The following is a 15,723-nucleotide window of genomic DNA, read 5'->3' on the forward strand; positions in this document are numbered from 1 at the left end:
AACCCCAAGAGAACAGAAAAAGAGCCTTTAGAAGCATCCTCTGCACATAGAAATGTGTTTATGAGCAAGACAGAGTTCTGCTAATGGCCCGCGTCCTTCTGGGTCTCAAAGATATGACAACATGTTCTCTGAGCATTTAAAAAAGATGGCCGCCACATGAGCCCTGTGGATCTCTGCCTGGCTGGATTCCTCCGGGTGACCTTTCTTTTCCTTCATTGTGCTTTTCTATACTTTCTAATTTTTCTGCAATAGGTATGCATCACTTACGAAATAAATTATGTTAAGAATATTATGATCTTATGGAATGTCACTAATATTTTACTATCATATTTTTGTTATAACTAAGTGCCTCAAAATCGGTCCACTGAGGAAGGTTGGGCTCCCAGAAACTCTGAAATGTCTGGAATACTTTGTCTGTGAACTTGTGACAAGCGACAGCCACTTCTCAAAGGGAGCAGAGGTTGAAAAGATGACTGTGCTCTCTAGAAATACTTTGAATTTGGGTGGCGTTTGCTTTTAGTCTTTAGCATCTTTGCCCTAAAAGGCAGAATTGCCCCCCTGAAAGTATCGATTTCGTTTGGATGGTGTTAACATTGGTAGGATAGCATCAACTATTAACTATTAAAAAAAAAACAAAACTGTAAGTGACCCATGTGAATGAACTGAGTTAGTCAGAAGCAATCAAAGATCACCAGGAATGACAACCTTCCAAGCTGCTGCTGAAGTAGCCAGCAGCAAGCGTTCAGAGCACCTGTCACCAGGGGCTGCTCAGAGTGTCCCGAGGAACCAAAGAGACATAGGTAGAGAGTCTCTAACCACGAGAAGGTATCACCCAGCGGCCTTCAAGTGCCATGTGGCTGAACGACAAGGAAGAGGGATGGTGTTAGCGTGGGGGGCACACGAGGTTGGGGCAGGTGGCTTGGATTCTGTCTCTGGCCCAGCGCTGCTAGAGGTGAGCCCCACACATCCCTATATCTCAGTTTCCTCATATAAAAACAAGGTGCTCAACTCAATTTCAGAAGGACTTTCAGCCTCTGAGATGCCAGAGCAGATGGTTTGTTGAAGGAAGGCCTGAGGTTTTGCAGCTGGAACTGGGTCATCTGACGGGTGAATCAGACTGGGGACTTCAGGAAAATAATGTCTTCCCAATCAACACCGGGGCACAGGCGATTAGGAAACACACTTAGCTGTCAGCTTGAGTGTCTGTTCCATTTGGAGGATAGATTCCTGAAGAGGGACAGGGTGACTCATCAGACTCTGTAACTTGATGAAATAGAACGATCCAATTTCCTTGCTCCGATTCCAGGCAATCAAATGATCTTAATTTGCTTTTCTGAGGCAGGTTCCCCAGGCAAGAAGAGGGATACGTTATGGCAATTGGAAATTGACATGCTTTCATGGGAGCAAAATTAGATCATGTGAGAGAAATGAGTGTGAAATAAATAAAGTGGTATTCAAATGCAAAGAAACAACATCCCAGTAATGTCACCATTAGTTATGAACCATTTTCATGCTGATTTGGTTAACCTTTGAACAATTTTTTAAAAATTTTTTTTAGGGCTAGTAAATCCTGGGTGACTTGGTGATTCTAGACATTCTAGATCTGCAAAATCAGAGGCAAAATTTACTGACATTTATATGGCGCTCTCGCATGAAATACCGCAATAGAACCTAGGTTCCTGGTCTCCAGCTCAGGAAGGCTCAGTGCTGTAGGGCTAGGAAGGGTTCAGGCTTGCAGTTAAACCTAGGTCTTGACTCCAAATCCTAATGGCAGCACTGCTTCCAAAGGGAGTGAATGCCCCTCCCCCAGTCCCTCCCCCCATGCTCACACATTACCATACAAGATCTGTGACCGACTTGAAGGAGTTGAAGCAGAAGCATGTTCTGGAGATCATGGAATTGCCTCTCTTTCCCTCTTCACATGCCCCTTGAAGCGCATTCATAGAGCCTTTCCAGAGGATGCCCCGCAGTGGGGTCTACTTGTCTTCCTTTAGTTCTTAGACTCTGGCTGGATCTGCTTGCCGCAGGTGTAGAAAGCACCTAGCTTCTTCTGCAGAGTCTCAGGGGGTGTTGGGCTCCTACCTCACCTCCTCCAAAAGTTTGGTCTGGATGCTCCTGCTGAATGTGGCTAGGGACCCTCGGCTGGGACAGCTTCCCCAGATCAGCACTGCCTGCCTAGCCCACCCAGGCTCCTGCATCTCAGTGGCCAGAGCTGCCGGTCTCGGATTACCGGAGGGGAGGAGGGAGAGCCGGTCTGGATTTCAGGACCTGGGGCCCTCCGTGCACTGCATGCCTGCGCTCTCCATCTGCTTTGGTGAGACTCTGGCAGAGTGCGATCTTTGTACCCAGACCCTTCCCATTCAGAGGGAAGTGGAAGACCGCTCGCTGTCTGCGTGAGAATTTCTAGAAGCTCAGGAGAAAGATGAACTGGCCCCATTCCTGCATCTCCTTTTGCTGGATTTACTTTGCTGTCTCCAGACTGAGAGGTAAGAGTCTGATGGGTGTGTAATCATTTGGGGCCATTTCTTTGGTGCGACTGGGCCAGCAAACAGAACAGATGCTCTCACTGCGAGGAAATGTTCATGCCTCTTATTGACTGGCCAGAAGACTAACTCTCGTGTACCCAAAGCTTGTCCCTAGCTGATACTGTGTCAGGCCCAGTTCTAGCCCTCGGTTTGCTGTTCTTTGCCTTGAAATATACATGACATCGAATGTTGATCTCGGTCCCTCTTTTTGAGCAGCTGTAGAAACAGCAGATGGAAAATATGCTCAGAAGTTGTTTAATGACCTTTTTGAAGATTATTCCAATGCTCTTCGTCCAGTAGAAGATACAGATAAAGTCCTGAATGTCACCCTCCAAATTACACTTTCTCAGATTAAGGACATGGTGAGTAAAATAAAGTGGTGACTCTATGAAATTGTGCTTAGGATGAAACTCGCCATGCTTTCCAAAGAGATGCATTACCTGGAGTTTGAGAGGAAATGAGACCAGACAGGAACGTGTACAAGCTGGTGGGGGAAGGGAATACCAAGGAAGGAAGCTCTCTACAAAAGTCATTTCGCTAGCTGTTACATAATCCTAGCCATTAACAGTAACAGTCTCGATTGTCTAAACAGAGATGGTGTCACAGATCACTTGGTTCCCTTTCTATGAAATGTCCAAAACACGCAGAACCCTGGAGACAGAAAACAGAGTGGTGGTTGCCAGTGACTGTGGGAAGAATGGGGGAATAGTGGGTGATGGCTTGATGGTCATAGGGTTTCTTTTTTGAGCTGACAAAAATGCTCTGGAATTGGACAGTGGTGATGGTTGCGCAATATCATGAATCTACCGTAAGCCACTGAACCATCCACTTAAAAATGGCTAAATGGGGCGCCTGGGTGGCTCAGTGGGTTAAGCCGCTGCCTTCGGCTCAGGTCATGATCTTAGGGTCCTGGGATTGAGTCCCACATCAGGCTCTCTGCTCAGCAAGAAGCCTGCTTCCCTCTCTCTCTCTCTGCCTGCCTCTCTGTCTACTTGTGATCTCTCTCTGTCAAATAAATAAATAAAATATTAAAAAAAATGGCTAAATGGTGAGTCTTCTATGAATTTTATTTGTTTCTTTTTTTAAAGAAATGTGGTGTTTTAAGATGGCATATCTTGTTTTGTGCTTGTATGTGTTTAATTGCACAAAATTATGAAACTTGAAAGACTTTCTTCTGTACAGTGTAGATATTTCCTGACTTTCTCATTTAAGTGAGTCATCGGTTGACCAATTTCCAGAGAAATGTGGGCTGTTGACCTATGAAAAGATCTGACGCCTTGAACGTCTGTTCACTTTACATTCAGAGCACTAAATCAAGCAGAAGAAAAAATATGGCTTTTGCAGTCCGTCAAAGGGAGAGACTAGAAAAGCTCTCATTTATTTAGTGAAAGTAGATTTGTGCTCTTGGAATTTCTGTTGCAAAGAACAAATGCTCTAGAGATGGAAAGCATTTGGTTGAGGTGTCTACTGGACAGAGTTATAACATGGTTGCTTGTACAGGACGAAAGAAACCAGATTCTGACTGCCTATTTATGGATCCGCCAAATCTGGCATGACGCATATCTCACGTGGGATCGAGACCAGTACGATGGACTGGACTCCATCAGGATCCCCAGTGACCTGGTGTGGAGGCCTGATATTGTCCTATATAACAAGTAAGTACAAGTCAGTCATTTCTCAGGAATGAACTTATTGATTTAACAGAATTTAAACACAATGAGAAAGGACTGTTTTATACACGCTTGAAGTTAAGTTCCAATTCATTTACCTAGGCCCTAGAATGATGATCATAAGATCTTAGATAATAAAATAATAGGTCATAAAAGCTTAGAGCTCCTTCCCCCTGTTGGATGAGAAACTCTATTATAGGCTCTACTAGTCTCCTAGGGCTGTGGGAACACAGGACCACAGACTGGGGGGCTCAAATGGCAGAAATGTATTCTCTCCCAGTTCTGGAGGCTAGATGTCCAAGGTTGGTTCCTTCTGATGCTGTAAGGGAGAATGGGCTCCACACATCTCCTCTAGGTTCTGGTGGTTGCTGGCTGCCTTTGTTGTCCCTGGACTTGTAGAAACATCACCTTGATCTTTGCTTTCCTCTTCACCTGGTGTTCTCCCTGTGTTGTCTGTGTCCATTTTGCCCCTTTTATAAAAACAAAAGTCATGTTGGATTAAGGGCCCTCCCTACTCCAGTATGGTCTTGTCTTAACTAATTACATCTACAATGGCCCTATTCCAAATAAGTTTACCTTCTGAGGTGCCGGGGGCTAGGATTTCAACATATAAATTTTGAGGGGGGGACATAATTCAATCCATAATAGTGGTGCTCCCTTCCCCAAGATCATGTATCAATAACAGTGATATTACTAAGATTAAATCAGAATGGACCAGCTATCGGCTGACCTGTGGATTTTGGACATTGGAGTGGAGGATAAACTAGATCGTAAGATCATCAGTTACCCTTTCTTGGTTTCAGGGCAAGGGGCTTTGTGTGAAGGGATAGAAGGGATATGTTTCTCAAATTGTAAAGTGCACATGAAGAGTTTTGTTAAAATACAGATTTGGATTCAGTAGGTTGGGGTAGAGTTTGATGTTCTGCTTGTCTAGAATCGCCAGAGGTCAGTGCTGCTGGTCCTTGGACCAGACTTCGAGAAGGAACCACATTGGTCTATCACAGTTCAGTTTCATTTGTTCCACCTGTTGTCAAAGGAGCTTCTCTCTTCTTATTCTGGAACCCAAGCTCTTGTGGGTTGGGAATGGTTCCTCTTTGACTCAGAACAGGGTGAAGGAGGGGCAGTTCAGGGAGGCTCTCCTGAGAGCTCAGCCTTCTAGTGGGCGTGAGTTTCTCTTCAGGAAGAGACAGGGGTGGGTTGCAGCCTGGATTTTAGTCTTGTTCCTTATTCAGATAGCTCAGCCAAGGGTCATGACCAATTATTCATAGCCCTGATCCTGCTGCCAGTTCACCCCCCCCTCACACACACACACACACACACACACACAGCAAGAGAATGAATCATGTCGTCCATTAGCTCCTCTCACTCACAGGGTGAGGTAGTCAGAGAATAGAGTTGATACAGAACACTAACAGCATTCTATCAGTTCTAACAGTTCTTCCTGGGAAACAAACAGAATGCTGGTTCTCCTCTTCCTTCTGCTTTGGTTGGCTGAAGAAGTGACTAACTCTTACTGACATGCTTCTTTGCAAGCTTGCATGGTCACCTAAGTTAAGCCTGCCCCAGTCCCTGCTTATTCCAGAAACCAGTTGTGTGCTCATGGGCTCATGCAGACCTGCTGTGACTTTGGTAAATTCTTTTCCTTTGGGCCTTGAGGTGTGTGAGTTCAGTTCCCTGTCCCTTTTACACACAGAATCTTTTCATCGCACTGATTAATCACCTCTCTTTTTGTTCCTCTGGGTTGACTCTTTAGTGATCTCCTCCCTCCTGCTGCACACAGATCCTTTATTCTGCTTTGCATTCTCCTTCTTGGTAATGTCAGAGTTTTATTACTTAGAAGAAACTCTAAATGTGGCTATGGTTGGACATCATTTGCATTCCTATAACTAGCTAAAATTAGACCACGAGAGAGTTATAGGATCAGGCAAAGAAGGGACCTCAGTCATAACCATTTCTCTGACCCTGGTCCTTCTAGCTGAATCCCTGGACCTTTAGACTCTTCTGATCCCAGATATAATATTCTCATTATTTCTCAGAAGCTGGCATAGAACCTCATAGACCACAAAATGGGCTTTTTGAGTGATGGTGAGGAGAGGAAAGAGGGCTATGTGGTAGTGATCCAGTCAGGTGTGATAAAGATAGTTTGGGCGGGAAGAAGCTTCACATCTACATTCACCACTGGAGCCTGAGTCAATGGGGCTGGACTTGCTAGGGTGTGATTAGCTTCGAGATGGGTCTGGGAGCTACTTCATGGGAGGGGCAGTTGAATTTGTTGATGCTAGTTTGGAAGCCAGAAGTTCTTGGGAAGACTTAATGGAGATGTTAAGCAATCAAGGAGAAAATAAGGTAGAGAAAAGAGAAATTTTCTGTAAAGGACAAAAATCAAGACAATGAAAAAAGTTAAAGGGAAGATAAACAATTAAAAATAATCATAATGCTTAACTTGAGCAATCACTATTCCGAAGAATTAGTGAGCTCTTTAGCAATATAGTTATTCAAGCAGGTACTGGCTCTGCTATCAAATCAGTAAAGAGATAAATAAATCAGGGCCCAAAGTTCTGGTGAAGTTGTTTAGTCTAAGTGAATGGCCGATATAATGGTTAGTGCAAGAGTCTGCAAGGATTCCTGACATTAGATTGGGTAGAGACTGGGTTATAGAAATTCCAAATGTGCATTTGTTATGACAGAGTTCTAATGGCTGGCTTTTCATGGGCCATCTTAACACTTGGATTTTAGAGCTAGTGAGGAATTGGATACCCTGTCATATTCAGAAAGATCTGTCTAGAATTTGGCATTAAGGTTTGCTTAAGTCATCTCGTGGTTGAGAAAATGGCAAACCTGTTAGATGAGATTGGATGTAAAGGAGGGGAAGAAGAACAGGTTTGAGGAAAACGATGATGAGTTTGGTGTGGGACTTGTTCAGTTTGGGAGACCAAAGGAACATCCACTTGGAGACAACCAAGAAGGGACTGAAAAGGCAATCCTCAAGCCTGGAAAGAAGGTCGGGGAAGAGATATCAAAAGCCCCATGAGCCCTTATAGAACTACTCAAGGAAGGAGAGAAAATGGCTGCAGATAAAGTTAGTGAAACTCTTCACAGCAGACGTTTACAGAAGACACTTAAAAGAAATGGTTAAAGGTGTAGAAGGAGAAATAAGACAGAGAGTTGTGTCATAGAAACCACTGGAAGAAAGGATGTCCAGGAACAACCTACAGCGTGAAATGCTTGGAAAGAGTTGAATAGGATAGGTACCTAGAACAGGTTTTTAGATTTGTGTGTTTGCAAGTCATGAATGACCTTTGAAAGAGCACATGTTGGGAAGAAGCCAAATTGCAAGAAAAAAACAAAATGGGGAAGTGACAGCAGTGTGTATCACTTCCAGTGTGTGGAAGGAGAGGCGGGACGTGGGAAGTCCTGAGAAGAAGGGAAGTTGGTAGGAGAGACTGGGGAACGCATTGGGAAGGGTTTCGATGAGCCAGAGAAAATAAGAGCAACCAAGAGAAGCAAAATCATGAAGGAGATGTGGGAGGAAATGAATCACAGTACCAGGAGGGAAGTTAGCCTTGGAAAGAAAGAGGGGGACTTCTTTTTGATATGGAATTCTCCAAATAGATTCTTCTGATCCTGAGATCTCTCCTTTTGCACCGAGGAAGGTAGGATGGGTGAGTGATATTCTCAGTTCATCACAGTGCTCACTTCTCATTCCACTAACTATATCCACTTCTCATCTCTACAGAGGTTAGGTTCAGGGATTTTCAAAAAACTTCATCTTATTATCTTCACGAAGACCTGTGTTAAAGATCCTTCTCTTTAAACACTCCTTATTAAAGGCCCTCATTAAAAATTGAGCTCCACACGTTAACTGTAATGGTCTAATTTTGTCCACTTCAATCAGACCATTACAGTTAGTGTTGTGGTGCCCAATTTCCAGTAAGTGGGAAAAAATAATTTAAAAACATGCCAGTTCTTTGATCCAGCAAATCCTCTTCTGGCAATTTAATGTAAGAAAAGAGTCAGTGGATAAATGCAAAGATTTGACTATAGCATCACTTGTAAATGCAAAACCTGGAAAAGACAATGTTGAACATCGATGGATTGGTTAAATAAGTATGGCATAGCTATATAATGGAATATATAGGAAAACTATTTGCCATGAAAATAGTGTTGCAGGAGAATATGAATGAATAACCACATTTTAAATTTTGTATCATATTTTTTTGGGGGGGTAATTAACTTTTTAAATTCTGGGGTAATTTTAGATATCCAGAAAAGTTGCAAAGATGGTACAGAGAATTCCCATACACCCTTCACCTAGTTTCCCCTAATGTTACATCTAGCATTACATCAAAATAACATAGTACATTTGTCAAAACTAATACAATATTATTAATTCAACTGTAGACTTTACTTGGATTTCATTAGTTTTTCCACTAATGTGGACTTTTTCTGTTCCAGAATCCAATCTAGGATACCTTACATATGATATTTAGCCATAATACATTAAGTAGGGAAAAAATTATAAGGAAGACAGGGAAACATGCATTAAATGTTAATAAAAACCTATCATTTAGGGTTGTAAGCATTGGAAACTGACTTTGGCTACCTTCTGAAAAAAGGAATTTATAGGAAGGGTATGGTACAGCTCACTGAATTAAAGGGAAAAAAAAAATCAATGACCAGTTCTTAGAAAGGACAGACTGTATAGACTGGAACTGCTCTAGGGTTTGAGAGAGCAGGGACTACTGAGCTGGTTTATTGATTTGTTTTATAAGGAGGCATCACCAGAGTGACTGTTTTTGGTCTTTGGATCATTCTGCTTAAGATCTAAACTCTGAAGAAAGTGAATCATTTGGATGTAGCTCAGGTCACACAGCCAGCCCCTGGCCAAGGAAGGCTGGGGGACCTTGATCAGCATTTCATCTGCCTTACAATGGTGGTGGAGAAAGTCATTCTCTAAAGAAAAATAGAAATTCTGTACCCAGGCATAAATGTTGATAAAGTAAAAAGAAGATATATCTAGAATAAATTACTATCTCTTAATATGGGTTGATGATTAAAAAAAAAAAGATTTTATTTATTTGCTTGAGAGAGAGTAAGCAGGAGGGAGAGGGAGAAAGAATCTGAAGTAGACTCCACACTGAGTGCAGAGCCCGATGTGGGGCTGGATCCCAAGACCGCGAGATCATGACCTGAGCTGAAACCAAGAGTTGGACGCCTAACCAACTGAGCCACCCAGGTGCCCCTGGCTAAATGAATTTTTGTCTGCATTCTCAAATAAATACTTAACAGCTCTTCCAGCAGCAACAAAAGCCTATTTTAATATTCTTGTGTCCAAAGTTAACAAAATCAGGTAAACAGAGCTTTCCTTCCTAGATCTTTTTATCTAGATGTTTGAATCATTATGCCTGGACTAGGAGAGCGGCTTTGGAAATGAAGAGGAAGGGACATAGAGCAGAGATGCTTTAAAGGAAGAATCCAAGAAAAGTTGGCCCTGAGTAGTTACGGGAGAGAGAGGTAGGGGCAAATTGGAGTTGATTCCAGCTTTCAGTCAGGGTGATGGGGACAATGGTGATCCATTGCCAGAGACACTGAAGGGATGGGCACAGGTTGGTGAACTGTTCAGAGTAAGGAAGTTGATGAGTTGTCTTGACAAGCAGCTTTCATTTCCCTCTTCTGACCTCCAGGGCTGATGATGAGTCTTCTGAGCCGGTGAATACCAATGTGGTCCTGCGGTATGACGGGCTGATCACCTGGGATACGCCAGCTATCACCAAGAGCTCCTGTGTGGTGGATGTCACCTATTTCCCCTTTGATAACCAGCAGTGCAACCTGACCTTTGGTTCCTGGACTTACAACGGCAACCAGGTGGACATATTCAATGCCCTAGACACTGGAGATCTCTCCGACTTCATCGAAGATGTGGAGTGGGAGGTTCATGGCATGCCTGCTGTAAAGAATGTGATCTCCTATGGCTGCTGCTCAGAGCCTTATCCGGATGTGACATTCACTCTCCTTCTGAAGAGGAGGTCCTCGTTCTATATCGTCAACCTCCTCATCCCATGCGTCCTCATCTCTTTTCTGGCTCCCTTGAGTTTTTATCTCCCAGCAGCCTCTGGGGAAAAGGTCTCCTTGGGAGTGACCATCCTGTTGGCCATGACTGTATTTCAGCTCATGGTGGCAGAGATCATGCCAGCCTCAGAAAATGTCCCTCTGATAGGTGAGTTCAAGGGCCTTACAGTTTGAGCCTAGCTTCGTAGTGAGAGGGCTAACATCTGTCCCTTTAAACTCATAACCGTTAGGTCAACTTCAGACGCAACACAAGCGGCTGCATGATTCGTGTGGTGTCTTCAGTTGTCATCTTTCAATACAGAGATGGCTGTTTTCCAGAACTGGGCTTATTGTCTCTGGGTTTACACAAAAGAGGGAGGGGTTCTCAAAGTGTGATCCTTGGATCCACAGGGCAGCCTCGCTTTCGAAATGCAGATTCTCAGGGCCGACCCCAGACTTCCTGAATTAGACACTCTGGGGTGAGTCCTGGCAATCTGTTTTAACAAGACTTCTGGGTGATTTTGATGCACTTTCTGCTCCACTGGTTTAGAAGTTAAGGCTCTGATTTTGAAGTTAAAGAAATCTGCATTTGAACTCTGATTTTACCACTCATTTCTTCATGATCAATCTTAGGTGAGTTACTTAGTCTTTTAGTTTCTGCTTCATCACCTGGCAAGTGTGTGTAATTGCTACTCCTTGTGTGGTTGCTTATCATGGAAGCTGGCATATGGTAAGTACACCTTCAGTAGTAACTATTATTATCTTTTCACAGCATATGGGATGTCTTCTTGGAAAAGAGAGGCAAACAGGATAGAAATGGTTGACTGGATTTTTCAGCCCATCATGTACCCTTCATAGAATAATCTTTAATCTTTATTGGGTATAACAGAGGTGGGAGAGCTTGTTAAAATGCTGGTGCCTACACCCAAAGAGTGTGATTCAGCAATCTTGGCAAGAATTTGGAACCTGAGGTGACTTTAGGATGGACCATATTTTTCAAAGTCTGCTCTAATAGAATGTCCTTATAAAGGGTAGGCTTAGAGACAGAGACTATGACCCCTTCCCACCCCCTCATCTTCTCCCTACCTTGTTTTTTTTTTTTTTTTTTTTTTTAAGGATCTTATTTACTTGTTTGAAAGAGAGAGAGTGAGCACAAGTGGGTGGAGGGGCAGAGGAAGGGGGTGTAGCAGACTCCCCTCTGAGCAGGGAGGCGGGTCTCGATCCCAGGACTCTGGGGTCATGAGCTGAGCCAAAGGCAGATTAATGGACTGAGCTCCCCAGGTGCCCCTCCCTACCTCATTCTGAGACCTCTCCTAATGCTACCAAGCGCCACCAAGGACCTACTCGGCTCCAAGACCTCTGCTTCCATGACTTGCTCTTGTACTAGATGCTTACCAAAATCAGAAGCTAGACATAATTTCTATGAAAATAAACAATGAGGAGGAATTTCAGAACATGCAGACTTAGAGACCGATATGAAAGGGATGTTGTACTGCTCTTTTATCCTCTACTGAATCCAATATTACCTGATACTCAGACAATACCACACTGGTTTCCTTGTTTGGAGATTTCTTCCTTGTTATGTCTCTCCAAGTGAAAAAACACAGACACACCAACACATGGACACAAATACACACAGACCCTCACACGCATTTTTGAGAACTAGACACTGAAATTTCTCTCCATCGCTCCCGCCCACCACTAATAAAGAGGAAGAGGTGTACTGGCATTTCTGTGCCTCTCCTGAGACAGAAATGATTGTGATGATCTGTAATCATAATCCCATTTGAGGCAAGACAATTGGCAGGTCACTCTCTCTTCTTTAGCAGGGACATTCAACAGCAATTGGCTGAAGTTCTAAAGACAGATGTCTTGAGATGCTTCTCAGGAGTTCTGCAAACATTATTTATTCTGTTCCTGTGATAATATAAAATGTATCTTTTTTAAAAGGGTGCACACAGAGCATATCTGTTAACAACAACAACTTGTTATTTGCAGCCCCTACGACATGCACTTCCAATCTTATAGAAATGTGTTTAAGTATTCTGCTAAGTGTAGCATTTGATCTAAGCTTCTGGCCCATAGTCTCTATCGTATTAAAACAGGCCCCATTTATTCTTAGTTTACTTTGAGCTTTTAACAAATAAGTAGATGATGCATAGTATCAAATGCATTGTTTTCATCTGTTGAGATTATCATCTGAGTTTTCTCTTTTGCCTCATCGATATAGTGAATTAGGTTTTCTGATGTTGAACTAAATCCTCCTTCATCATGATGAATTACCATTTTAAGACACTACTGGATTTATTTTTTTTTAAAGATTTTATTTATTTATTTGACAGAGAGAGATCACAAGTAGGCAGAGAGGCAGGCAGAGAGAGAGGAAGGGAAGCAGGCTTCCTGCTGAGCAGCGAGCCCGATGCAGGACTCAATCCCAGGACCCTGGGATCATGACCTGAGCCGAAGGCAGCAGCTTAACCCACTGAACCACCCAGGCGCCCAAGACACTACTGGATTTAATTAGCTAACAAGTTTTATACGACTTTCTAAAATATGTCTATAAGGAAAATGGCCCTAATGTTTCCTTTCCTGTTACTTTTGGAATCAAGGCTAAAGTGACTTCATAAACTAAGCTAGACAGTTTTCTCTCTTTTTCTATTTCTGGAACAACTTGACTTGCATGATATGAGTTATCTGTCTTTTAAAAGTTCGGTAAAACACACCTAAAGACAAACTCTGCAGCTTTTCTATCCTAATTTTCTTTTTTTCTTACACTAAATTTGATGTCTTATGTATTTCTAGAAATTTCATCTAGGTTTTCAAATATATTATCATGCAGCTAAATATTATTTTATTGTATTCTAAATTTCTATTCTGTTATTTCTTCTTTTACATTTTCCCTCCATCTCTATCCCCCACTACCTTGCCTCTATTCTGTGAGAGGTTTTATCAAAGGTTTATCAATCTTACTCCTTTTTTCAAATAGCTTTTGCTTTTCTTCATCTTCTTGGTTTTATGTTCTGTATTTTCTAAGTCTGTGCCCTTACCTTTATTATTTCTTTCCTTAATTTTCCTTTTTCATGAATATTGCTTTTTGCAATCACACTTTAAAGACTAATAGTGACACAATGGCTCCTTCCTTACCCATAGTAATGAGGTCTGAGGACAATTCTGAGAGCTGTGCAGGATCATTGTTTGTTGAGAGTAGAATTTTTTTCACATCATGATCTCTGGCAACATATAGAAACCTTTAACTCAGTGAAGGGACAGTGCTGAGAACTTTACACATACCATCTCAATTAAGCCTAATCCTATTTCCATTAATTAGATCCAATTATTATACCCATTTTACAGAAGAGAAAGCTGAGGCTTAGCGGGATGATCTAACTTGCTCCAGGCCACCAGTTGAGTGAGCGATGGAGCTGGGATTTGAATCTAGGAAGTTTGACTCAAAAGCTTATGCTGGTAACCATTAGTGTCTACAAGTTCTCTAGAAAAGGTGTTTGTGTATTTTTGAGCCAAACATGAGGACAGTTTAGGCTAACTTGGTTGTGGTTATTTTCCAGGCAAATACTACATAGCCACAATGGCCTTGATCACAGCTTCCACTGCCTTGACCATTATGGTGATGAACGTCCACTTCTGTGGGGCTGAGGCCCGGCCAGTGCCACGCTGGGCCAGGGTCGTCATCCTGAAATACATGTCCAGAGTCTTGTGTGTTTATGATGTGGGTGAGAGCTGCCTTAGCCCCCGCCACGACAGGGAACGAACCCACCTCACAAAGGTATATGGCAAGCTTCCAGAGCCAAATCTGCAAACAGACAGAAACAAAGGACTTCCCAGGAAGAAGGAAATAAACAAACTGGTAAAGAATGACTTGGGGTGCCATGGTGAGAACCCACAGGATGCTGACGGTTACTGTGCTAGGTACCAGATGCTGACGAGGAATATTGAGTACATTGCCAAGTGCCTCAAAGACCACAAGGCCACCAACTCCAAGGGGAGTGAGTGGAAGAAGGTTGCAAAAGTTATAGACCGATTCTTCATGTGGGTTTTTTTCATTATGGTGTTCGTGATGACTGTCTTGATCATCGCAAGAGCAGATTAGCGGGCATTTGGTGTGTGGAGACAAATCAGTAAAATTCCCCATGATCTACTCCAATATTTTTCCAAGTCAGATTTACACACACACACACACACACACACACAAATGCATGTAAATACATATGTATAATTTATATACACAAATAAATATATATCTAAAATGTAGGGGTTATGTTGTTCGTTTTTTCTTTCTTTTTTTCTTTCTTTCTTTTTTTTTTTTTTTAAGTAGACTCCATACCCAGTGTGGAGCCCACTGTGGGCCCAAACTCAGGATCCCAAGATCAAGACTGGAGCTGAGGTTAAGAGTTGGCCACCCAACCGACTGAGCCATCCAGACGTCCCTGCTATGTTTACTTTTTATTTTTAATTTCAAATCAATATTATAGCTACCTGTTGAGTTTAGCAGGAAAAAAACAATTGTTAAGCAAGAGGTCCAAAATTTCAAGAGTAGGAAGATGAAGGAAACAAAGAAGGATACCTTTGATAGCCTACCAGAGTGGTAAGTAGTTGGCCTCTAGATCACACAATTATTTAAGGGGAAGAGGGAGACTCTCAAGCAGATTCTCTCAAGCAGATTCACAATCTTGAGGTCCCAACCTGAGCTGAAACCTAGCTGTTGTTTCACCGACTGAGTCACCCAGGTGCTACAGCCCCCCTGGGCCACTTAGCCCCTTGAAAACATGCTTTAAAAAAAGAAAGCATAGGGGTGCCTGGGTGGCTCAGTGGGTTAAAGCCTCTGCCTTCAGCTCAGGTCATGATTCCAGGGTCCTGGGATCGAGCCCCACATCGGGCACTCTGCTCAGCAGGGAGCCTACTTCCCTTCCTCTCTGCCTGTCTCTCTGCCTACTTGTGATCTCTGTCTGTCAAATAAATAAATAAAATCTTAAAAAAATAAAATAAATAAAAATGAAAGAAATAAAAAGGAAAAGGAAAAAAAATAAAAATAAAAAAAAAGAAAAGAAATAAAAATTTTAAAAAAAGAAAGCATGGATTCCTTAGTGCGATTTTAGTTGCCATGTTACCTTTCTCAGGACTCGTGCATTTCAAGTCATTTCTCAAATGATGGAATAAAAAGTTTCATCCCATATGAAGAAAGTCTAAGAGTCAGCAATTCAATGCGGGAAGAGAACTTTCTTCATGATGATGATGTCATGTATAGTGGTTATATTTATATAAACCCTAAAGATGGAGTTGTTCTTGCATTTAGTCTTGGACTTACACAAGATCATCAGCAAACTGGGCTCATCCATTTGTTCATTCAGTTATTCACCATGCATTTTTATTGGGTTTGTCCTACATACAATAAAACTACATGATGTAAATTTGCATTGGGTGTCAGAGAAAATCTTATACACAAGTCTCATCCTTTTCGATCT

The 15,723-nt window shown here is 42.4% G+C and overlaps 1 protein-coding gene across 1 annotated transcript; it reads left to right on the forward strand.

The window, feature by feature from the left end:
- The first annotated feature begins 2,422 nt into the window (after nt 1–2,422).
- CHRNA9 (cholinergic receptor nicotinic alpha 9 subunit) lies at nt 2,423–14,384 on the forward strand. The gene is made up of 5 exons (XM_047719954.1): nt 2,423–2,486; nt 2,742–2,887; nt 4,026–4,180; nt 9,880–10,412; nt 13,810–14,384. Exons 1-5 carry the CDS (start codon nt 2,423–2,425, stop codon nt 14,349–14,351), a joined length of 1,440 nt encoding a protein of 479 aa, XP_047575910.1. The 3' UTR covers nt 14,352–14,384.
- Nucleotides 14,385–15,723: the final 1,339 nt, after the last annotated feature.

This window comes from Lutra lutra, chromosome 2 (genome assembly GCF_902655055.1).
Source record: "Lutra lutra chromosome 2, mLutLut1.2, whole genome shotgun sequence".
Classification (NCBI taxonomy): domain Eukaryota; kingdom Metazoa; phylum Chordata; class Mammalia; order Carnivora; family Mustelidae; genus Lutra; species Lutra lutra.

Coding starts and splice junctions, on each gene's coding strand:
- CHRNA9 (XM_047719954.1), top strand. CDS start 2,423: ATGAACTGGCCCCATTCCTGCATCTCCTTTTGCTGGATTTACTTTGCT. Junction 2,888..4,025: donor TTTCTCAGATTAAGGACATG/GTGAGTAAAATA, acceptor TTGCTTGTACAG/GACGAAAGAAACCAGATTCT. Junction 10,413..13,809: donor AGAAAATGTCCCTCTGATAG/GTGAGTTCAAGG, acceptor GTTATTTTCCAG/GCAAATACTACATAGCCACA.